This window comes from Anomaloglossus baeobatrachus, chromosome 8 (assembly GCF_048569485.1).
Source record: "Anomaloglossus baeobatrachus isolate aAnoBae1 chromosome 8, aAnoBae1.hap1, whole genome shotgun sequence".
Lineage (NCBI taxonomy): Eukaryota > Metazoa > Chordata > Amphibia > Anura > Aromobatidae > Anomaloglossus > Anomaloglossus baeobatrachus.
In genome coordinates, this window is record NC_134360.1 from 172,093,007 (window position 1) to 172,118,650 (window position 25,644).

At 41.4% G+C, this 25,644-nt stretch overlaps 1 protein-coding gene across 1 annotated transcript in view; it reads right to left on the bottom strand.

Moving 5' to 3' along the window:
• The window catches only part of VAV3 (vav guanine nucleotide exchange factor 3), a 278,408-nt gene that overhangs the window by 7,686 nt on the left and 245,078 nt on the right, over nt 1-25,644 (bottom strand). Inside the window, 6 exon segments of the mRNA XM_075322211.1 lie at nt 11,308-11,437; nt 17,335-17,422; nt 19,923-20,032; nt 20,307-20,309; nt 22,423-22,464; nt 25,266-25,331. Of these exon segments, the coding sequence (XP_075178326.1) occupies nt 11,308-11,437; nt 17,335-17,422; nt 19,923-20,032; nt 20,307-20,309; nt 22,423-22,464; nt 25,266-25,331 (439 nt within the window).

The following is a 25,644-nucleotide window of genomic DNA, read 5'->3' on the forward strand; positions in this document are numbered from 1 at the left end:
TGTAATTTAAGAGTATCATAACTTGGAGCAAAAAAGCCTGATTCTAGAGATGTATCACTTAACTGACTGCTTGGTATACTTCTCATAGAATACCTGTTTAGTCTGATGTAGATGTAGCAGAGCTCAGACTTCTGGGCTGTGTCTAACCCCGCCCACACCCTGACTGGCAACTTCCTCTGTACACTGTGCATAGTGAGCAATCTGCCAATCAATGGTGGGGGCGGGGTTACACTGATTAGCTGGTCTGGCCTCCATATGACACCTAGTAGCACAGTGATAATCTCCTGCTGATAAAACACTGTTTGCACTTGAACAACAATGCACAGCCTAATAAATCCCACATCTCTATAATCAGGGTCTCATGTCCTATATTATGCTACTCTCAAATTAAATAGCAAAAACCTAGTGTCAAATTTCCTTTAAATGGATGTATTTTGGGCTAAGAAGAACTTAAAAAAAGTCCCCAGAGGTAGGTAGTCTGTTTAACCATTTAATGTACTCCTTTTCAAAGTATTCTTGAAAAGTGTCATTCCGAGCGTCCAAATCTCTGAGTGTAATGACTGCTGCCAGGTAGACATACAGTATAGACCCTGGACACATATACAGCATGCAAAGGAACAGGATTTTCAGAGTTGCCAATGTTTATTGATGACTAGATCAGTGATCTTTTCATGGTTTCATTGCTCACTTGTTCTAACACAGGCTGACACAGACCCGCACTGACATATTAGTGATTTGCTTGAATAGCAATTTCCTAACTAATGTCGCTAGAGAATCACTACCAGCAGAAGATGAGTATAGGATGAGACTCCGAGAAGATGATGAGTATAAATATTTGAATAAGGCAACAGTGGGATTCACTGATGTTTCCCTTTTCCCTTGCCGTCTGTAATACAAGAGTTTATCGGTCTCATTTATAGACTAGAAGCTGTCAATTACTGATAAGCAATTTGAGGTTCCTGGCTAAATGTATAATAATAGCAATGAGTTATTTCAGTGCCAATATAACATACAATATGGTTATACCTAATAAGGAACCAATCCATATGGCTTAGTAATTGATATAATGCAGAAAGGAGTCAACTTGGAAAGATAGAAAGTGGTTTGAATTATAATTAAATAGATTGGCCACAACTTTTTATTGATGACCTGCCCTTAGGATAGGCCATCAATATATGATTGATGGAGGTGCGACACCTGGTACCCCCGCCGATCAGCTATTACTACCGTTATCAGATGATGCTGTAATGCAGCAATGCCATCAAACCTATTGTGGCTGTGGCTCGGTACTGCAGATCCACTGCCTATTAAAGTGAATCTGTCAGATCATTTTGTAGTACAATACTAATTTTATCGTTAAATAGAGCTTAAAGAGACCTTTAAGGATCAGTAAGTTTTATAGCTCTACCTTATCCTGTTATCTTGTTGTAAGCACTGTAGAATTCCATGTCTTGTGCACTTTAGTTAAGTGTATGTAAATACAATTTACATATTTACTACTCCCCCCGCCCACCTCCCAGTGCATTCACTATCACTGCTGAGAGGTGGGAGGGAATATGGGTGGGGGCAGCAGTGCAAATTCAGTGTAGATTTACTATCACTGATGCCAGCACTGAGAGGCTACAAGGAGAAGCAGTGAATATGCAGTTTCTATTTACATATACATAACTAGTTACTAAGTGACACTGAATTCTAGGGAGCTTACAACAAGATAACAGAAAGAGGGAGAGCTATATATGTTACTGATTCTGAAAGGTCTCCTTAAGCCCTATCTAAAGACAACATTAGTCTTGTACTACAAAATTACCTGGCAGATTCCCTTTAATTTGAGTACTGAACTTCAGTACTGTTCCATATTTAACACCAAGTTCCAGCTACAATAAGACAGTATAATGATTCAGGCCATTTGACGTGGACACAGAGGTCATTGGAATAAGGGGTGGACTTCTAGTACTCAGCCGCGGACACTATAGAGATGATGGAGCTGCTATTTATCAGCAGCATCTGAGGAATTCCGGCCATCGTTGGTAACAGCTTATCGTCAGGAGCGTTGTGTATCGCACCCCCAACAAAGGATGGCATATCTTAAGGACAGGCAATCAATAAAAAAGTAGTGGCCAACCCCTTTACATGAAAGAAATCCCTACTGATTGTAGGCTTATGAGTCACGTTGGAGACAAAACTCAAAGACTGAATGAGTTCGATATAGGAGCATGCATAGACATAGCTGTCAATCAGTGATTACTACCACCTACTGGACTCCAAAGCCCAAAATGAGAGAGGATAAAATAATAAGATACAAGTTATGTTTAGTCTTTTTCACAAGAATATATAGCAATCCACTCAGCTCCTTCTACTTTATATTATCAGGCTTACTACAGGTCAGACTGCATGTGCAAGCTTGATTTATTTTACTTATATAGAGCTATTAAATTCCCCAGCGCTTACAGAGAATGTGACAGGTTGCCTTTAAGTGATTGTCAAACATTTCAAACAGAGCCGAATTGTGGGACTAGACAGGACAGGACCAATGACTACAGAACCTGGGTCACAAATATGTAGCCAAAAGTGATTAGTTTTGATCCCATGGGTCATTGTGAATGTGAAGCAGTACGCCCGGCCTCACGGGAGCCGGATAATGACAGTATGTTCTAAATGTATGCGATCCTGATCTATTCCCTTACTTTTTAGTTACATCATTACTGATAATAAGTCATTTAATTATTGCTTTTTCATATGACAACTGGCAGCTTTGTTGAGAGAGTGAGGGACATGCAGGAGGAAAAGAAAGCAGTGCCATAGCTACCTGACCAGAAGGGAGCAGTGGAGGGGGGCACAAAGCTGTACTCAGGCGCAGTAACAAAAGCAAACCCACACAGCACAGACGTTGCTTGGAGAGAAGACAGACAAGCAAAGACCAGAGAGTCACTACTACGTCACAAAGTCACCGAGAAATAAAACGACAGCATCATTGAGCAGCAAACTGGTGAAACAAGTGCCAAAGCCACACACGCAGCACAGTGCAGGGACGGATGCAACACTTGTAATAAATATGTCCCCTGGGGTGATTATCTATGACTGAGAATGCATTACCATAGCTTACATTATCCAGGGTGAAATTCTGCACTGATTATTTAATATTATATAATATTTAATATACAGTGGGTACGGAAAGTATTCAGACCCCTTTAAATTTGTCACTCTTTGTTTCATTGCAGCCATTTGGTAAATTCAAAAAAGTTAATTTTTTTCTCATTAATGTACACTCTGCACCCCATCTTGACAGAAAAAAACCCCCAGAAATGTAGAAATTTTTGCAAATTTATTTAACAAGAAAAGTGAAATATCACCTTGTCATAAGTATTCAGACCCTTTGCTCAGACACTCATATTTAAGTCATATTATGTCCATTTCCTTGTAATTCTCCTTGAGATAGTTCTACTCCTTCATTGGAGTTCAGCTTTGTTTAATTCAACTGATAGGACTTGATTTGGAAAGACACACACCTGTCTATATAAGACCTCACAGCACATGTTAGACCAAATGAGAATCATGAGGTCAAAGGAACTGCCCAAGGAGCTCAGAGACAGAATTATCGAAAGGCACAGATCTGGCCAAGGTTACAAAACAATTTCTGCAGTACTCAAGGTTCCTAAAACCACAGTGACCTCCATAATCCTTAAATGGAAGAAGTTTGGGGACCACCAGAACTCTTCCTAGACCTGGCTGTCCAGTTAAACTGAGCAATCGTGGGAGAAAAGCCTTGGTGAGATAAGTAAAGTAGATCCCCAAGATCACTGTGGCTGAGCTCCAGAGATGCAGTAGGCAGATGGGAAAAAGTTCCACAAAGTCAACTATCACTGCAGCTCTCCACCAGTCAGGCCTTTATGGTAGAGTGGCCCGACGGAAGCCTCTCATTAGTGCAACACATATGAAAGCCCGCATAGAGTTTGCAAAAAAATACAGGAAGGACTCCCAGACTATGAGAAATAAGATTTTCTGATCTGATGAGATGAAGATAGAACTTTTTGTGATAATTTTAAGCGGTATGTGTGCAGAAAACAGGCACTGCTCATCACCTGCCCAATACAATCCCAACAGTGAAACATGGTGGTAGCAGCATCATGTTATGGGGGTGTTTTTCAGCTGCAGGGACAGGACGACTGGTTGCAATTGAAGTAAAGATGAATACGGCCAAGTATAGAGATATCCTGGAAGAAAACCTCTTCCAGAGTGCTCTTGATCTCAGACTTGGCCAAAAGTTCAACTTCCAACAAGACAATGACCCTAAGCACACAGCTAGAATAACAAAGGAGTGGCTTCAGAACAACTATGTGACCATTCATGACCGGCCCAGCCAGAGCCCTGACCTAAACCCAATTGAGCATCTCTGGAGAGACCTGAAAATGGCTGTCCACCAACGTTCACCATCCAATCTGATGGAACTGGAGAGCATTTGCAAGGAAGAATGCAGAGGATCCCCAAATCCAGGTGTGAAAAACTTGTTGCACCATTCCCAAGAAGACTCATGGCTGTACTAGCTCAAAAGGTGCTTCTACTCAATACTAAGCAAAGGGGCTGAATACTTATGACCATGTGATATTCCAGTTTTTCTTGTTTAATAAATTTGAAAAAATGTTTACATTTCTGCTTTTTCTCTGTCAACATGGGGTGCAGAGTGTACATTAATGAGAAAAAAATGAACTTTTTTGAATTTACCAAATGGCTGCAATGAAACAAAGAGTGAAAAAATGTAAAGGGGTCTGAATACTTTCAGTAACCCATTGAATCTAGAGAGTGGTCAGTGTGCCATTTTTCCGATTCACAGTTGCAAATTAACTGCAAAGATTTAGGCTAGGTTTCCATGTTCAGCTTTTTTATGCAGTTTTTGAGCATGTGCCCACGACATCTTTTTCAGGCAGGTATGCTCCATAACCCATACAACAAAGCAATACGAAGCACTAAAAAGAAATAACTGCAATGTGAAAACCACTTTCTGTGCATGTGTTCAATCTTTGGAAACCTGAAGAAGTTAAAAGCAGCTCCAAAGACGCAAAGGGATTAAAAGAAGCAGTCTGAGCATTCTTCAGCTTATGCTTGGATGCAGCTCACTAGTTTATTCAAAACAAGTTACTAAAAAATAGCAAAGAATGAAATAAAAGCCAACATAAAGATGATTCAGGACAAAAGACGACAGTGTGTCCACCATAAAAAAAAACTTGCCAGGTTTGCAAATCTAAAAGATATTGTGTGTATGTAGCCTTTGACGTCAAACCAAGAAATGGATCATAAATGCAAAACATCTCTAAAGAAGAGACGTAGGGGCCAATTCATCAAGACTGGAGTAGTGCATGGTCCAGTCATACTGGAGTACAAGGTGCTGAGCTCATTAAGTGGCGCTCATCACTTAGTGACTACAGTGTATTTTCTGAGTGATGTATGCCAACAAGCACCAGGAATCTTACTCAAGTCAGAGGCAGCAACACCATATCTTAATTCGTGGTTTTTTATTTTTTAAATAGCATGTGGATTGGGTACAGCGTAGAGGGGAGGTGGGGAGAGGTGAAAGGAGTAGGACGACGGCTTGCCGTTTCGCACAGTATGTGCTTCGGCGGGTCCTGTAGTCAAAGCACATACTGTGCGAAACGGCCAGCCGTCGTCCTACTCCTTTCACCTCTCCCCACCTCCCCTCTACGCTGTACCCGATTCACATGCTATTTAAAAAATAAAAAAACACGCATGAAGATACGGTGTTGCTGCCTTTTCAATCCTAGACCAGATTTGTATACATGGACTTTTCTTTTGGATGGTGCATCCGTACACTCAGTGGTCTGGAAATGATCCATGCATAGTGACGGATTAGGTGGTGTAGCAGTGCCCGGTGAATCTTACTGTTTTCTTTTACTCAAGTCAGAGGCTGATGAGTTGGATAGGCAGGGGTGGCCTCGCCTCATTCCACACACTCCCCAGCTACACCCATTTCAAACTGGCATGAAACTCTTAATAATCACAAAAACTTTGTACAAGTTTGCATTGCACAAAACATTTTTTCCAAAGCTTTTACGCCGCTTTTCTGTAGTAAAATCTCTGATGAATTGGCCCCTGAGATTTCTCCTCCTATAGGATCCACTTCTAGTTTTGCGCTTCAAAAATTGCATCAAAAACCTGAATGTATGAATGCAGATAAAGCATCATACAATAAAATTCTGGCAACTTTGAGCCATCACAATGATGTCAGTAATAAAACAGTATGTGGGAATTTTGGAGCCGTGTAACGCAAAAATAGAGATGAATTCAAAATTGAAGGTGGAGATTCACATTACAATTAAAAAATCACCTGTGAATAAAAAACTAAGGGAAGTCCACAGTTCTGTTCCTCTGTTAGTTACACTTGTTTCTCAGAAAGGAATGTACAAGCCCTGAAGGCCACTATGGGGACCTGTTCCCAAAATGAGGGGTAATCCGAACCTATCATACATTTACAGTGTTTCCCATGGATATGCCATAAATGTATGAATGAGATGGGAATAACTGTTTACGGTAATCAGAAGTATTAGACAAGCCATCCCAACAGATTTCCGTTGGAATAGCCAGCCATACAAATATATAGTGCTGTCCTAATTCTCCCTCATGGCAGATGTCAGAGAAAAGAAGAATCAGATATGTTGGAAATGAACATGTCATATATTGTTTAGTTTATACAGGTAAAACAAATGTGACCAGAAGTAGTCAACATAGGAACACTCATCGTGGTACATTTACACATTTAACATGCTGAACATTGGTTTGGTGCTCTATGCTATCCGTGTGATACATGATATTCCTATTTATGTGGCACAATAAAAACAGAGCTGCGCTAGTAATGTTGGTGCCTGCTTCTGTGTATCTGGAAAGGTGCTTTCACACTGCGTTACTCTCCCTGTTCAGTGGTCCTGTTGGGGCTTCCGTCCGAACCCCCCACAAAACGGGATAAGGATGTATGCGCCGACGTGGCCACTGGCTATAATGGTGCAACAGAGTCACCGTGTGCTCTGTTGTGCACCATTTTCGACAATATACGCTTACTGGCGGCATAAAGCCAGACACAGTCAACTATGTCTAGGCGTCCACTTCCAATAGGTCTTTTCCACCTGAAAATGGTGCACAACAGATTACAAGGTGACTCCGTCTGCACCATTATAGTCAGTGGCCCCGTCGTTGAATATTTCCGAATCCCGTTTTGCGGGGGGCTCGAACTGAAGCCCCCAACGGAATCACTGAACGGGGATAGGAATACAGTCTGAAAGTATCCTAAGGGCGGCTTTGCACACTACGACATCGCAGGTGCGATGTCAGTGGGGTCAAATCGAAAGTGACGCACATCCGGCGTCACTTGCGATGTCGTAGTGTGTAAATCCTAGATGATACGATGAACGAGCGCAAAAGCGTCGTTATCGTATCATCGGTGCAGGCTCCGACATTTCCATAATGCCGGTGCCGCGACAGGTACGATGTAGTTCCTCATTCCTGCGGTAGCACACATCGCTGTGTGTGAAGCCGCAGGAACGAGGAACATCTCCTTACCTGCCGCCAGCGGCTATACGGAAGGAAGGAGGTGGGCGGGATGTTTACATCCTGCTCATCTCCGCCCCCCGCCGCCATTGGCCGCCTGCCGTGTGACGTCGCTGTGACGCCGCACGACCCGCCCCCTTAGGAAGGAGGCGGGTCGCCGGCCAGAGCGACGGTCGCAGGGCAGGTGAGTGCATGTGAAGCTGGCGTAGCGATAATGTTCGCTACGCCAGCTATCACAAGATATCGTACCTGCGACAGGGGTGAGGACTATCGCGTGCGACATCGCAGCATCAGCTTGCGATGTCGCAACGTGCAAAGCCCGCCTAAAGCTTAAATGAACATGAGGCGCGGTTGAGCTGAGTCTAAGCTATATGGGCACAGTTATATTTACTTGCTTTTCATAGGCTCTTCAGCTGTTTCTGATTTGCTACCAATTGTACGCATGCTTTATTGACAATGCCAATAACATCCATCATGCAGTGACATAGACCTTACAGCTAGAAGCACTTTTTTGTCCTCCAGATCCCAACAGAAAAATATTTGCATTTTTTTTGATAATCAGGAATCATGGATGGGGAAAAAAGTAGAGCATGCTGTGTATTGTACATAAGCTGCAAATGTGATTTCTCACTGAGTATAGCATGCATGCTCTGCTGCCTGAGGTGACCCTCCTGAATTTCACTAACAGAACCCAACGAGATTAAAGGGGTTGTCTGTTAAAACAAGTTATGATAACTTATTCATTGATGGATGTCCGACTGCCGGGATCGGCTCCAATTTGCAGAATGGGGCATTTTTATCCTCTTTAAAATGGAGTGGCAGTGGACATACTCAACCTGTGCTCCAATTATTCCCTATGGTGCTGATGAACGCGGCGGGTTTTTCCAGAAGACCCATAGAGAATAAATGTAGCGTCGATTGAGCATTTGATCTGCTGCACTATTCCCCATCAGGGATAAAAGTTTTTGCTAATTGATAGGAGCCCCAGAGTCGGATACTCACTAATCAATACGTTACCTCCGTGGATAGGTGAGAAAATGTTTATCCGTACAACCCCTTTAAGGCTTTGTGCATAAAAAGTTATATTGAGTGGAGGAGACAAGATTCGATCTTGTCATTTAAGATTAGGAACGCTATTTCGAAGGCTTACTCTGGGGACAGCTTTTCTGATATGACAGGGCGGGATGTGATCCTGTTCTTGGAACTAAATACATGGCTTATGTATAGAGCTTTAATAAAATCATCTGCCTGATATCTAAGCCAGTTTCACTAGAGTGGGCTATAGATGTAACAACTTATGCATGTCTGATATCTGAAAAGCTGAAATAACGGGAGCAAATAATATTGCACTGAAGAGCCTGAATACAACTTTTCTAGTTGCAGCAGAGACATATAGGCTGTAGATCCAGGGGCGTATAGATCTTTGGGCTGAATTCACACAGTATTTGCAGATCCTATTCACCAAATAAGAGACAAAAAGGTGTCCCTTAGACCTCTGGCAGACTAGTGTACAACAATATATACAGTATATATATATATATATATATATATATATATACACACACACACACAGTGTGTCCACCCATATCCTATCGTCCGCCATTAACTTGAGAACGGCGGCAGCTATAATAATATAATAATAATCTTTATTTATATAGCGCCAACATGTTCCGCAGTGCTTTACAATTCAGGTGGATCGTATACCTGCAAGTAACAGTTATGGAAAATACAATATTTAGAGGAAAAAAAAAAAAGACAACCCTGCTCGTGAGAGCTTACAATCTACAATGAGATGAGGGGGGGCAAGGTACAAGTGCTTATTTACAATGACAGTCCAGCCATCTCAAGGAAATGGGGGATAGATAATGGTTTCCTGCACCAGTTGCCCAGAACCTTCAGATGCATTTGGGTGCCATGAAGTTTGATGTGGAGTTATGTAGTGAGACGTTGTAGAGGGACTATGTGAATTTAGTTTGGCTAGGGAGTGTGATAGGCCGCCCTAAAAAGATGCGTTTTTAGGGTGCGTCTGAAGCTGAGTAAGTTGTGATTTGTCCTAACTTCTTGGGGTAGAGCATTCCAGAGGGTTGGTGCAGCTCGGGAGAAGTCTTGGATCCGGGAGTGGGAGGTTCAAATTAGTGTGGATGTTAGTCGAAAGTCATTTGCAGATTGTAGAGAATGGGTAGGGTGATAGACAGAGAGGAGGGTGGAGATGTAGGGGGGTGCCGCACTGTGGAGAGCTTTGTGGGTGAGAACAAGCAATTTGAATTGAATCCTATGATATATGGGCAGCCAGTGCAATGACTAGCACAGAGCAGAGGCATCCGAGTAGCGGTTAGCCAGATAGGTGACCCTGGCTGCTGCATTAAGGATGGACTGTAGAGGAGAGAGTCTAGTTAGGGGGAGACGAATTAATAGAGAGTTACAGTAGTCAAGGCAAGAGTGGATCAGGGCCACAGTGAGGGTTTTTGCTGATTCCATTTTGAGAAAGGGGCGGATTATAGAGATGTTCTTGAGGTGCAAGCGGCAGGAGCGGGCAAGAGATTGTATGTGGGAGGTGAAGGAGAGATCAGTATCAAGTATAACACCCAGACAGCGGGCCTGCTGCCTATAGGCATAGAAGTGGTGTCTAGGTATAGTAAAGCAACAGAGTTAGCATTTTTATCTCAAAAACGGAACGAGATAGAGAAAAAAAGTGAATTACAAAGTTGTAGGGCATCATGAATTCAATACGAATCGACACATTGCATACAGAAATGCTATGATCAGAACGTGTAAAACTCATAAGGCTGTGGACGTGAAGCGATACCTCATGGAGACCTTCCTACAAGTCATTGGGTATGGTGGCTGCGTGGAGTGGCCTCCACCCTCACCTGACCTGACCCCATTGGACTTCTTTCTGTGAGGTCTCATCAAACAGCAGGTATATATACGACCCTTCCACCAACATTGTAGGACCTACGACAACGTATCACAGATGCTTGTGTAAACGTGTCACCCACCATATTGCACAATGTGCAGCAAGATACAGTATGCTGTCCAGAGTCCAGATGTGCATTGCAGCTGACGGTGGCCACTTTGAGCATCAAAGTTAAATGAGCACCATATGCGTGACTAGCATTCAATGTTTTGGGGGGGTCATGGGTTTCATATCATAGCATTTCTGTATGCAAGGTGTCGATTTGTATTGAATTGATGATGCCCTACAATGTTTTAATTCACTTTTTTTCTCTATCTTGTTCTTAGAGATAAAAATGCTAACTCCGTTGTTTTCCACCAGATGGCGCTATAGGTGGTTTCATTGCGTAGCTCATGGCTACTTTACTATACCTAGACATCACTTTTATGCCTATAGCTGCAGCCGTTCTCAACTTAATGGCGGTGGACGGGATATGGGTGGACACACTGTATATACTGTATATATAGTTCAGCTGTATGGAATAGTGGAGGCTTGCTGTATCATAAAAAGGCATCCTACAAAAGTATCCCGCACATTTTATATTTATTTATATATAAAAACACAAGCAGTGTGAATTGACCCTTACTGATGACATTGAACCGGCTCACATTCTTCACACAGCATTTGCCAGATGAAAACAAGTGAAGGAGAAATAACATCTCTTTCCTGTTGACTCTAATCCCCGGTTTAACAATTAACAAATAGTCACACTACATTACAGCTGCTGGTGTGTGCCCGCAGCCATAGACCCACAATACGTAGGAGGGACCGATCACACTGGTGGATGAACAAGTACTTACACATTCCCAGTGACCGGTTACTTGCATGTCCAGCCTGATTTTCAGGAGAATTGTAAGGGAAAAGAAGAGTTGTATCCAAACTCCTGAAACCTTCTCGGAGAGATTGGTGTTTATAATACTCTACAAGTTCCTGTACAGAGCAAACATATAAACTTATTAAGTGAGGAATAATCAGTATACTGTACGTCTTACCAAATTCAACACCAAAAATTCTCAAAAAAAAATAAAGTATAATACATGTGAATGGGGTTTTCAAAACCATCTTTACACTAGTAGAGCTACAATGGTCTACCAGGGGAGCTTCTGTCCACCAACCCACCATGTGTTGGATTGTGGACTCATTCAAAGTGAAAATACTGCTTAAAGGGGTATTCCCATCTCCAAGATCCTATCCCAATATGTAGTAGATGTAATAATAATAAAATTAGGAAATAACTCAATTTAGAAATGTAGAATAGTTCTTCTGATTCACTATTTTGCTTACCTCATGTTTAGGGCATGGCAGGACCTTAGGTATCCATGGTTGTGTCCACGAGCAACTAACTACCTTCTCTATATGCATGGTTGTAACCATAGATACCTAAGCTGCAGTGCCCTGCACATGAGGTAAGTGAAATAGTGTATCAGGAGAACTATACTACATTTCTAATAGGAGGTATTTGCTAATATCATTATTAGTACACCAACTACATATTGGGATAGGATCTTGGAGATAGGTTTATTAATTGGAATGTTGAGAGAGGTAGTAAAAAATGCTTTATAGCAGACTGGGCTTTCCTATTCGAAAAACTTATCCTGTAGTGTAATATCTATACAATAGGACCCAATAAGAGACCATGACACTGTATGCCTTTACATTGGCAAAGGGGGAGTCTTATGTGAGAGTTTACACCAAGAAGATTTCCCAATGAAGAAAGGCTCAGACGTAATTTGGATAAAGCCTTAGTTTGGCACTGTACAAACAGATTGGCAGTACCCAACTTAGCTGGAGGCATAGGTAGTAGATAAAGCAGTGTCTCTTAAAAAGAAGTCATGGAAGTGAAAATAAGAATCCCCGTCTCCTGGAAAATTTTGAAAAGTTGTTAAAGAGGTGGTGTCACTGCTCAGCATTAGTGGCCACATCTCTGTAAAACTAATAGGGAAGGATTTTTCTAAATACCTTGATCAGCCAATTCTGCCTGTGAGCGGCATTATCGTGGTCCGCTCATCCCCATAAAGTGACCCCCAGGCCCCGTGACATCTGGGATCCGGTGATGTCACATCAACCTCCAGTTAACCTGACATCACCGAGGCGGCCCCAGTCTCCCTCAGTGACTGGGCTGTGGGCGAAGTTTCACCGCTCGTCACAGCCCAGCATTGCTCCTTTTTGTGGTGCTCTGCAATGAAGGAGAGAGCGCACGAGGTGTTGCGTTGTGACGAGCGGTAAATAGCTGCCCACAGCCCAATCACTCAGGAAGACTGGGGCCGGCCGAGGTGGTGTCAGGTCAACTGGAAGTTGATGTGACATCACCGGATCCCAGAGGTCATGGAGATTGCGGAATCACGAGAAAGGGATGAGCACACTGCAATAGCGCCGCTCAGAGGCAGAATTGGCTGATCAAGGTATTTAGAAAAAGCCTTCCCTATCATTTTTACAGGGATGTGGTCACTATTGCAGGGTAGTGAACCACCCCTTTAAGTATCACATAATGTCACATTCATCCTGCTTATTTTATTTAAATCCCGAAAGGATGCAGTAAATACAATATAATTATTGTGCACTGCTTATATAGCGTAGCAGGGTAATGATAAACTGTAACTTTTAATATTTTCTATAAAATCAGGGGAAATTAACAGACAATTTACACATATAGTAATGATCCGATATTATTGAAGGTTATCAGAAACCAGAAGGTCAACTCACCTGTATCGGAAAAGACACAAAAAGCCCACTACACAATGAAAAGTGCAGAGGCTCAAAGGAGCCCACTTGTGTAAGGCAAATAAATGGAAAAATCTCACCGGTATCTATTTTGTTCGATTTCCTGGTGATGATAGGATCTCAGAGGGAGAGCCACTTAATACATCGCTACCACAAACCCCTCAAAAAGTGATCCATTAATGGTGTACTCCTGTCTCCCTACGCGTTTCGTCGTACAGCACTCTTCAGGGGAGCTTTTCTGGATTAGAGTCAAGAGTAACACACCTCTTGTGCAGAGGTAGACGCCACTGGAAGGATCACTTTTTGAGGGGTTTGTGGTAGCGATGTATTAAGTGGCTCCCCCTCTGAGATCCTATCACCACCAGGAAATCGACCAAAAGAGATACCAGTGAGATTTTTCCATTTATTTGCCTTACACAAGTGGGCTCCTTTGAGCCTCTGCACTTTTCATTGTGTAGTGGGCTTTTTGTGTCTTTTCCGATACAGGTCAGTTGACCTTCTGGTTTCTGATAACCTTCAATAATATCGGATCATTAGTATATGTGAAAAATGTCTGTTAATTTCCCCTGATTTTATAGAAAATATTAAAAGTTACATTTTATCATTACCCTGCTATTTTACCTATTTCTCTCCATTTGAGTAATTACTCCTGCTACTGATACTGCTTATATAGCGCCATCATATTCCGCAGCACTTTACAGACATAATCATGACTGTCCCTATTGGGGCTCACAATCTAATTTTCCTACCGGTAAGTGTTTGGAGCGTGGGAGGAAAGTGGAGAACCTCAAGGAAACCCATGCAAACATGGGAAGAACATACAAACTCCTCTTGATGCTGTCCTTGGTGAGATATGAACCCAGGACTTCAGCGCTGCAAGACTGGAGTGCTAACCACTGAGCCCCTAGGCTGCCTACTGATCAACTTGGCCGCTCCTATTGTAAAAGTGAATGTGATACTTATTCCACCCGGTGTATTCTCTGCTTTTTTCTTCAGATGCTTCTTTCCCTACAATTATGATCTTGCTTTTCTTTTGAATTGTAAAGCCGCAAGGTCACATTAAGACGGAAGCCGCCTGCCATGATTTATCCCGGTTCCCAGCTTTACAATCTCACTGAGGGTGTGCTAAACTTTTTTATATCCACTGTTTATCCTAAAAGGCTCCATACATACCGAAGCAGATATATATATATCTAGTAATATACAAGCAGTATATTTAAACTGTAAGTGAACTAATTTATTCTCCCTATTCCAATTATACGAATATATTGTTCTACTTTTATTGCTATGTTCCAGGGTTGTAAAACTCTATAAAAAGTCATTACAAAAAGGCACAATTTGGAAAGTTTATGTAGAAAATTAAATCTCCTTCATTATTATGTCTCCTAAAAGTCAGTTCTCTTTCACTCATTTTATTTAACAATAAAAAAAAAGTAAATAGGAGAAAAGCATGACAATTCTTTTTCAGACCATAAAACAAATGTATTATTTCACAATGGGCATCCTTATAATTCAGGAATATGTGTAATTTTTAGGTGAAAACTGATCCACACACATATGAAATACATCTGCTGTGTGCAAATAAAAATTACTATGACAAATACCTTTAAAGAGAATCTGTCAGCAGGATTTCACTATGAAATCGGAGAGCACCATAATGTAGGAGCTGAGACCCTGATTCCAGCCATGCATCACTTACTAGCCTGAAGGTGGCTTTACACGCTACGATATCGCTAAAGCGATCTCGTTGGGGTCACAGAATTTGTGACGCACATCCGGCCGCTTTAGCGATGTCGTTGTGTGTGACACCTATGAGCGATTTAGAATTGTCACAAAAATGTTCAAAATCGCTCATCGGTGACCTCACCCCCTCTTATCGTTGCTGTTGCTTGGACGATGTAATTCGTTGTTCCTGCGGCAGCACACATCGCTATGTGTGACACCGCAGAACGAGGAACCTCATCTTACCTGCGACCGCCGGCAATGAGGAAGGAAGGAGGTGGGCGGGATGTTACGTGCCGCTCATCTCCGCCCCTCCACTTCTATTGGGTGGCCGCTTAGTGACGTCGCTGTGACGCCGAATGAACCTCCCCCTTAGAAAGGAGGCGATTTGCCGGTCACAGCGACGTCACTAGGCAGGTAAGTAGTGTGACGGGTCCGTGCGATTTTGTGCGCCACGGGCAACAATTTGCCTGTGTCGCACAAACAATGGGGGCGGATACGCACGCTAGCGATATCGGTAACGTTATCGCAGCATGTAAAACGGCCCTGAGTGTTGTTTCAATAAAATAAATGTTTTATCAGCAGGAGACTATCACTACAGGACTAGGTGTCTCTTGCCTCCTAGTTAACTGCACTGTGTGACCCCACTCCCACCACTAATTATCAACTTTCTGTCAATGTACACAGAAGGCTGCCAGTCAGTGGTGTTGGTGGGGTTTTATAGGGCTCAACATTCTGAGTGCTGCTAGATTGGCAGATGAGAAAACGGTGATTGCATCAGGATGATAGCATGCAAACTAGCAAGTGACATCACTGGAATGAGATGCTGAGCCCAAACATGATGCTGCTCTCAGATTACATTGCAAAAATCTGGTGACAGATTATCCTAAATTATTTGTGAAATCATAACTTCAGATAGCCATAGAGTCTTTCCAGTACTATGGCAGTATTAACTCACAGCATAAGTTAGACACATACCATCTCAGGCCTGCTTCACACGTCCGTGTCTCCGGTGCGTGTTTGGTCCGTTTCCTCACGTACCGGAGACCAGGGCACACGTAGACCCATTAAAATCAATGGGTCTGCGCTCACGTGAGTGTTTTGCCATGAACCATGTGTCCGTGTGGAGCATACGTGTGCCCGTGTGCTCCACACGTAGACATGTCCGTTTTTCTCTGGCATGACGGGTGTCACACGTACCGCATGGATGTGATCCGTGTGACACGCACCGGAGAAAACACACGTGTCTGTAAATTAAAAGGAATTTCTATAATCACCTTCTTCAGCACTGCTGTCTCTGCCGCTGCCGTCACTTGCTTACAATCCCTGCTCATTATGCTCATCGCATATTCACTGCACTGTGGGCCGGAAGCAACAGCAGCCGGGAGTTGGCAGGACCGGAGACCGTAGATGAGCAACACGAACAGCAAAGCAAGGGACAGGTGAGCAGAAAGTTCCTGTTCTCCGTGTGTTATCAGGGACAGCACACGGAGAACACACGTGTGCCATAAACACGGCACATGGAGGGCAATACGCAATACGTCTGTGAAAAAGTGCATGATTTTAACGGACGTGTGAAAGAGGCCTAACACACAGCATTCTGTTCAGCCAAGGTCACTCATGCTTTTGTACCTTTCTCATGCAAGAAGAGCATTTGTACCTCTAGATGTATACATACTTCATACATAAGTGTCATACATGTATACATACATCATACATAAGTGTCATATACTGTACATGTATACTGTACATACCTCATACATAAGTGTTATGTTTGATATATCTATACATGCATATAGGTGTTATATACATGTACAGGTATATATACCGTACACATCATACATAAATGTTATATACAACTACACATGTGGTCAAAATTGTTGGTACCCCTTGTTTAATGAAAAAAAAACCCACAATGGTTACAGAAGTAACTTGAATCTGACAAAAGTAATAGAAAATTAAAAATCTATGAAAATGAATGAAAGAAAGTCAGACATTGACTTGGAAGTTAATAGGAGACTAGAGCATATTTTTGGGAAATCTTCCAGAAAAATGCTTGAGTTCCCCATTGACTTCCATTATACTCGGGTACATCAGTCTGCCCCATTGGAGCGTGCACCTGCTGGTTATGAGCACCGAGCACCTGAGCATGGTAGTGCCCGCTCATTACTACTCCTAACCAACAAATACAAAACTAGGAGCAAAACTCATCACCTACTAACTAATTCCAGCTATGTGATAATGAAATCTTGCGGATCTCTTTAACAAATCATATGGCTTTCAAGTTCAGGAAAGATGCTTTTGGCAGAAGGAGTTTAACAAACAATAGATCAGTGTGACATTTTTTTTTCTTTTTTTTGCAAAGGAGCGGAATCAATGCTTACCATTAAACTTTTAAATTTCCTATTTTCTGCAATGCGAAAAAAGCCATCTCTCGTTAATATCTTGATGTGCTTCACTTCATTGTTGTACCTGCGGGCAAGGCATAACTTCTGAATATAAACTTGCTTTTAATCAGCCAAGGATCAATAATTACCTGCGGGCAGGGCCCAAAATAAGAGTAAACAGATTCATTGCAGAGGCTGAGAGTATATTCCATCCAACACAGGTCTGACAACTCATTAACAGAATATATTTAGCCGGGTGAAGAAAAAGATGCAGTTTGCTTTTTAAAGGATTGGTTAACCTGATCGTATTTATATCCAATTAGTTCTTTTATATACAGTGTGATTTAATGCATATTATTTGTGGCCATGGGCTACTTAAGAAGGTGAATGAAATAGGTGTCAAGATATTAAAAACTCTAAGACGAGCTATAAAATAGGTAATGTATATTTACACAGATTTCACCCAAATGTCCAATGTCAGATCGTTATTTCATATCCCAAGCACTAAGAATAAGGCTCCCTCCACATGTTGTGAAAAGCAACATTATTATTAGGCAGAAAAAAATATTTTTTGCCAAGTTTTGCTGTAATGACATTAAAAAAATGGCCACTTTAAAATCTGCGCCAGACCGGTATATTTACCTGCGCTGCGTGCTGTATAATATATTGGTGCTACAATTCACCCAGAAAGCTTTTATTCACACAGGGTTTTTATATCTTACTCTTCGTATTGCTGTATTGATTGTTCATTAGTGTAACATTATTAATACATAGGGGTGAGTCAGTGGCCATTCCTCCGGGATCTAGGGTACGGGAAGGGTTAGGGTCCACTCACACTTTGTTGGCAGTGAGCATCAGAGGTGCACTGTCACGGTCGTCTCTCTTGGAGATTAGTGACAGGCTCAGATTCAGAGTCTCTTTTGTATCATCTGAGACTATACACTTAAAAGTGTTTTTTATTTTTGGCATACATGGGGTTAATATCAGTTTTCCTTAAGAGCAGCAAGCTCATTACCTCTGCTCAGGTGTATCGGCTGATAACCACTCCCAACCTGGATAAATACCGTCTAATAAAAACAGAGGGTGTGGTTATTCAGAATTCTTTCTGAAGCGTAAAGGAGGTGGTTTCTGCTGTTTGGTGTGGAAGTAACCCTGTTGTTTAGTTACTATCTCCTTATCTTATTTACCTCCTGAGCACCTTTTTGTGGTCCCCCTGGTGTTTGTTTTTGGTGTGTGTGAATATTGTCGCCCCTGTCTGTGTTATTTATCGGAGGGGTTTTGTGACTACTGTCCTGGTCCGTACCATGGGTGGTGGGTGTGGAGGGAGTTACATCAGGCCTTGGACAGGAGATAGGGACACGCTGGTGGCTCAGACCTCTCTACCATCAAGTGTACCTTGGGGTTGAGGGAAAGCTCAAGATGCCTTTAGTCTGAGGGGCAGTGCAGGGGTTCCCATACAGTCACCCCCTGGTGTCCAGTGTGATATATACATCACTCCTTGGTTCCAGGTTTAAAAAAGTATAAATGTGAGTTTTTTTTATTTTTAAGGAATTTCTTTGTTCCATAAATCCCATCTGATACTATATTGTTGGATGGAATTATTCTTTACCGTATAGGCAAATTCAAACGCATTACTGACACTTTTTCAATTATGTCATCAATAGTAGGGATATTAGAAGACTTCCAATTGGATGCAAAATGTGTTTTGTTTCTAAAACTAGATGAAGCATAACAAATTTTTGGTGTAAAGTCATCTATATCCAATCAAAGTAATGAGAGGTGCGGCGTCATTGAAATATCCGTATCTGTTGGGTTTTTACAAGTACAAAAACTTCTTCCGGTAATTTTTTAATCTTTGGACATCACATGATGACTCTGGGGCCATTGTCATTAGTTGAGTGTGCACAATTTATATATCTTCACTGTCTTGCTGCTTGAGCATTGTGTATTACTTGGTATGTATGTCATTATTGTTGTGCATGTCCAGCTGGGCTAGTTTTACTTTTTACATATTTATTTTCTCTGTATACTTTTTATGTAATCATGGAGTTCTCTTTCCTATGTGTGGATCATATGGGCTTTATCCCTAGAGCCTTAGTTTGGATTTGGGGTACTGGCACAAAGTGCATTCTCTTTTCAATGTTTTTAGTTGTCCATTTGTTTTTTTGTTTAAAGTTGATATTATTTTCTCTATTTTGGAGGGACAGCTTCTTTGTATGCAGAGTAAAACTGCTTTCTTTTTTCGGTACTGCTTGCAAATTTCTTATTCATGAGGTAGCTCCTCAATAATCATCTGTGGGGAACACTCTTTTTTTTTTTTTTTTTCCTGGGCTGCTTGAGGCCTAGTTACTATGACGTGAAGATGTGCTATCAAGACGTTGTTAGGGCCTAATACTTAAGAGGCGCCCAGGACAATGGGAGTGCCCGCTAAGAAAAAATGCCCTGCCCCGATCTGGCTGCCATTGAGTACCAAATTGATTGATGAACCAGGATCCTACAAATCTTTTGTTCAACTAGAAAGACAACTACCAAAAGTACAAAGCTGTCCATGAACCAATAAATAATGGGGTCTCAGCCAGGCTTACTTAATACTGATTGCATATTCCCTGATCTCCTTCGTTCTGTGTCGGACGAGGTAGGTACTGTTTTCTCTGTTCATCAGCTCCACCTCTGCCTGCACCCTCTCCATAGCCCCCTGCATACCTAGAAAGAGAAAGACATTGTAAGAGTTAATGTGACAAAGGTGACATACAAGCCAAAAGCCATGTAAAACCCCTCCAACCTAATTCTACTGCAGTCATTCTATATACTGTACATAGTCTAATTATTAAAATTAGGATCATTTTAATATAGAAAACCAGGCGGGTTATCAACCTCATCCCCTCCTGTATGGATGACCATCCATTCAGTATAGATATTTATATGTGTAGATGGTAGTCAAAGAAAGATTCTTTAGCAGCATAGGAGACTGCCTCTACCTGCTATACCTACTTGTTTTAGGTTAGTCAACTGGAAACAAGAGAAGGTTGGCTGTTACATAATGAAGCTTGCGGATAAAATAAGATACATGAGGGAAATGGTGCAGGAACAAGGAAGACTGTAAGCTGCAGTAGGTTGTAACCATGGAAAGACAAGACAATGTGCTGCAAAAAGAGGATGCATGTAATAGGAATATATTCTACTAAGGACTGGGTAAATCCCAGGAGCCCTGTATGACAATGTTATTACCTATTTTCTCCTATTGCCTAACTTTTTGGGTTCTGCTTATTAAATGAGTACTCCGGTGAGATAAAATATTCTTCCACTGTCCCCGCCCTTATAATTTCTAAAGATGAGACATACAGTGCTGTTCCGGTAATTCAGAGTGAAGTTGGAGCTGCTCCTTGGTGCTCCACCTCCATTCTGGGACATTACAACACACAATAGGAGGCATGGCTTGCTACATCTGAACATATATACAATGGTATCCTTGATCCTTTAAGGTTAAATGATCCATGTCAGGTTTGTCAAGACATTTTTCTGGACATACATCAAGGAAATGCTACTTTACTAATGGTTACAGGCATTGAGAGGATTAATCACCCAGTCAGAGTTGGAGATTGGGCACAACTTCTTTTGAAGCGTGAGGTATACTGGATTTTAATATTAGATACTAGATCTCCTAATGGCCTTAATTTTAATAATGATATAATGGTTTTTACATTAAGCCTTATTTCTTGAATGTATCAATATAGGTACATATATAATATGATTCTATGTTTAAGTTCAGTATAAGAATATGTATGTATAACTGATTGCATATACTCATCTTTATTGTAATTATTTATTTGTGATATTTCACAGTATTCTTATTTATTTTTACTATTAGCATACAAGGTTTCTTTTGAACCATCTAGTATCACACATACCGTAACAAGCCTACAGGGTAAAGCTTGAATTATAGGTTTGTGCTCACGCCCACTTTAGAAGATGTCTGTTATAAAATCCTTATTCTTCTCATGTATACCCTGTCAAGACTGAGCGATGTCTCAAAATATGCAGACCGGTGTCTTCATGTATATTATACTCATATTTTTCTTTTTTCTGGATTTTAATTTTTTCCCAATAAATGTGATGTTTTATTGTGTACTATTTTTTGCAGTTGCTTGATTTTTCCCTTTTTTCATGCTTTTACACACTCAGGAACCAGACTGAGGCTTCCATGCACAGCTATTCATCAACAGTATTTTCCAATCTGGTGAGCTGATGTTTTTTTTCTCCTTGCCTGCTCTATGCTGTTGGTTACAGCCAGCCCCCTGGTAAGATCTGCCCCACCTCTTGCATGTCCCCAGCTCTCAGACTGCAATTAAGCAGCTATTATCAGGGGGCAGTCTTATGAACAACAGCATTGAGCAGGCCATGGCCCCTGATGTTTGATGTATTGTCCCAGAAGGGAGGTGAAGCACCAAGGAGCAGCTCCGGCTTCACACTGAATTACAGGTACAGGTACAGGAACAGCATAGTGCATCTCATCTTCATAGTTAATGAGGGCATGAACAGTAGAAGAATTTTTTATCTCCCCAGAGTACCCCTTTAACTGGCTACTAAGAAATCAGATTGGCTGATGGAGTTTGAAACTTTGACTGACTGGCTCCTTCTGTCCACAAAGTTTTGTCTCTAACTACCTTCCTGTTATGCCCGGCTTCAATCTCTGACACAGACTACTTATCCCGATGATTCTGTGGCTTCTGCTGATGTCACATGAACATAGCAGCTACTTTTCATCTGTTCAACTCTGTTGATAGGGTGTGACTGCCGATGTCATGCTGACTGACAGCCAGCTCCCCATCGTCTAACTGTGGGGAGCCAACTGTCGATCTGCGTGATGTCGGCAGTCATGACCCAAGCATAGCAGACTAGAAGAGCTACATTGTTGACGTAAATCGAGAATTGCTGTCAGGAGCGGTGGGTGACCACTCTGAGCTCGGGCCAGATAGAACAGATAGGTAGAAACTACATGCTTGTCAATACTTAGGCCTATAGTAAAAACAAACAAACAACATAGTCCTGGACAATTCCTTTAAAGAATAAACTTGTGAAATGTACTCACCATGGCTGTCCGGAGTAATCTACTGGCTTTGGCATCTGCTGTGGGGAAAGAGACGAGTAAGAGACATAGAACCATACTCTAAAGCTAAAAACTAAAAAATTCATCCATCCATCCAGCCTATTATTCTACAATGTTGCTTCATAGGAAGAGATAAACCCGTACAGCAAATGCCATTAGGGAAATTTTCTTCAAGACTCTCAATAAGGCAATTAAAATAAATCCCTGAATCAACAACCCACCTCCATAAACTTAAAAAACATAATTTGTAATGTTGCTACATTTTAGAAAGGCATCAAGTCCCCTCTTCAATAAACTTAGTAAATTTACAATTTGCTAAAACAGAAAGTCCAATGTTCTCACTTCTCTTACAGTAAAGAATCTCCTTTCTTGCTGATAATGAAGCTTTTTTTACAATTGTAGCTGCAGGATGGAATATAGCACGTTGGTATAATCTCAGTCCTGGTTATAGGTTGTGTGAGAAATCTCTGCATTAACTTTTATACATTTATAGTTATTGGTCAACCCTCAGCCAACTATTTTTTTTTTTTACACAATATGACTATAAATTGATAATCTTGCTGGCTCTGGGATCATATTCCATCTTTAGTAGCCTTCCTTTGAACCCGCTCAAAATGTACTGTTTTTCTTGTGCACTGATATCTAAAAATGCTATAATATTCCATGTGCAGGCTATGCTCTCATTGTGCATCTATCTTCTGACGCACCTCTTCTTTTTGCTGCTCGACATTGGATGCTACACTCCTTTTACATGTATGTTTAGGTTTGTATTATCCCTTCTCATGTACAACCTTAAATTTATCAATGCAAGACCACATTTCCACTCCTCCGTCCTCCTGTGGTTAAGCTATAAATCAGGGCAAAAAGTGTTAATATTTACAGCACCTTCCTAATTTTCCCACCAGTAGGTATGTTCCCTGAAAGTGAAAACTCAGTGGTTTTTCAGTTTGTGTGTTTTCAAAGCTAGCTCATCCACCCATGCCATTTTTACAAAGTCGCACCGAAAATGCAAATGTGGGCACATGTGAGCAAGTAACTAGAAACTAATATTTTAAAAAGTGTCAGATATAAGTTCTTAGAATAGGCTTCTTTCATGCCACCTCTAATTAATAACCCATCTGCAAACACGCTTAGATATGAGTCATTTCTTACTATGGTTAATTAAACTTCTGTGCAACAAGTGACATTTGGAGGACAGAACAACAGAGTGAATTAGAGCATACAGTATAGGTGACGACAGTCATCTAGTAGATCGATATCCCCAACTTTAACCATTTACTGCGGTATCTTCAGTCTACAAAATGATGGGTACATAGGCAAAATTCATAGTGGCTGCAGCACGCCGTTACTTCCACCAACGTTTTAGACTTTGGATATGGTCAATAAAAATATACTGAAAAAATACTAGTGCTTGGGCCAAGTGCACATGAGTGTAAAAAATAAAATTATTCGACATTCATATGTAAAAAAATTGATAATTTCTCATCTTTATTGTTATTCTTATGCAATCCATAAGTTTGTTTTTGACATTTGTATATCATCCATTTTTGAATACCAACAGTTAAGAAAATTTACGACACCACTTTTGTTAAAGGATTGTACACAATCTTTGCTTATATTTTCCTATGAGGCTACAGGCATGCAGTTGCTAACTACTACAAACTATGTCTACTGACTGAAAGTGGCCATGGACCACTCATTTGACCTTAGAACAACAGAGCAAATCTTTCTCTTCTGGGCTGCTCTGTTGATGGGGCTTCACTGCTAACGTCATGCTGATTGACATATGCTCCCTGCAATTAAGTAACAGGAAGCTGGCTGTCAATAAGCATGACATTAAGGCCTAGGACACACGACGAGAAAAATGGTGCGAGTGGAATGCGATAAAAAAAATTGCATTCCACTTGGACAAATATTACTCTATAGGGCAGTTCCCATGAGCGACTATTTTCTCAGCCCTAATCGGACAGAGAAAACAGTCGCAGCATGCTGCGAGTAGAATGTGATCCTGTTTCACTCGCACCCATTCAAGTCTTTGGGGGAGAGAAACATTGCACTGCACTTGCATTACACCAGTGTAACGCGAGTGCAGTGCGAGAATCGCATCAGCCGGCAACGGAGGAGATAGGGAGATAAATCCCCCCTCTCCTCCACAGCACCGGCGCGCCCCTCCTCAGAGCTGCCCCCCCCCTGGTCTGATCACACAATTGGACCACAGTTGCATGACACTCGGCTCCCGCTGTGCGAGCGTGAGCCGAGTGTCATGTGAGGACTCACACATAACCCCGTGTGGCATCAGCCTAACTATGACGTCCCGTTGACAGAGCAGAGCGAAAGAAAAGAAGCTGCTCTATCAACGTGATGTCACGGGAAGCCGCAGAATTATTGTCAAGAAGGGTCCATGGCCGCTCGGAACCGACAGAATAAGCAGGAAGTTAGCAACTAACTTCCTGTAACTTTTAAGCCCCAAAAGAAAAAAATAAGTAAAGTCACAGATAACACCTTTAATAATTGCAATATAGTAATAAAAATCAGGTGCTATTCAGAGTATTAGTATAAAATCCATTTTTTTCTTGCGCACCCATTTCATTTATGTAACAAAATAGTCATCTGAATACACCAATTGAATAACATTGGTTTCAGTGCTGTCTATGCGAGTTCAAGTTTTGATTTTTTTTTTTGTTTTTTTAGACTGTTCTTGAGTTATAAATTTGGTCATGTGAACGTGCCCTAAGGTAGAGTGCTGTATTTATTACGCCCCCTGTAACTTTTTTTGAACATAACTTTATCAAAAAAATTCATATAAGTATTTCATACTTACACATGGGCTTGGTTTTACAGCATCACTTGGAAAAAAGCCAAGATCTCCCGTAGCAATATTTTTTCCCTGAAACAGAAGAATGAAATATTTTGTATCCAAAGTTGTATACGCTGGCATTTTTATGATAATAGATCAGGCATCCCTTCAGCTTCCAACAAAATATACATTAAAAAACATAAAGTGCACAGCTATCTGTTAAGTCATAAGCCCAAACAGGCAATACCATAGGACAGCAACTGGCCTTCACTTATGCCCAGGGCTATTATGAAATTGTCAGCTTGGCAATAACTATCACAGATCATGACCAGAGTGCTAGAAAGAAAGCCAGCAGTACAATCTTAGAATTATTCTCAGATGTAGATGGGTGCAATGTGATGAG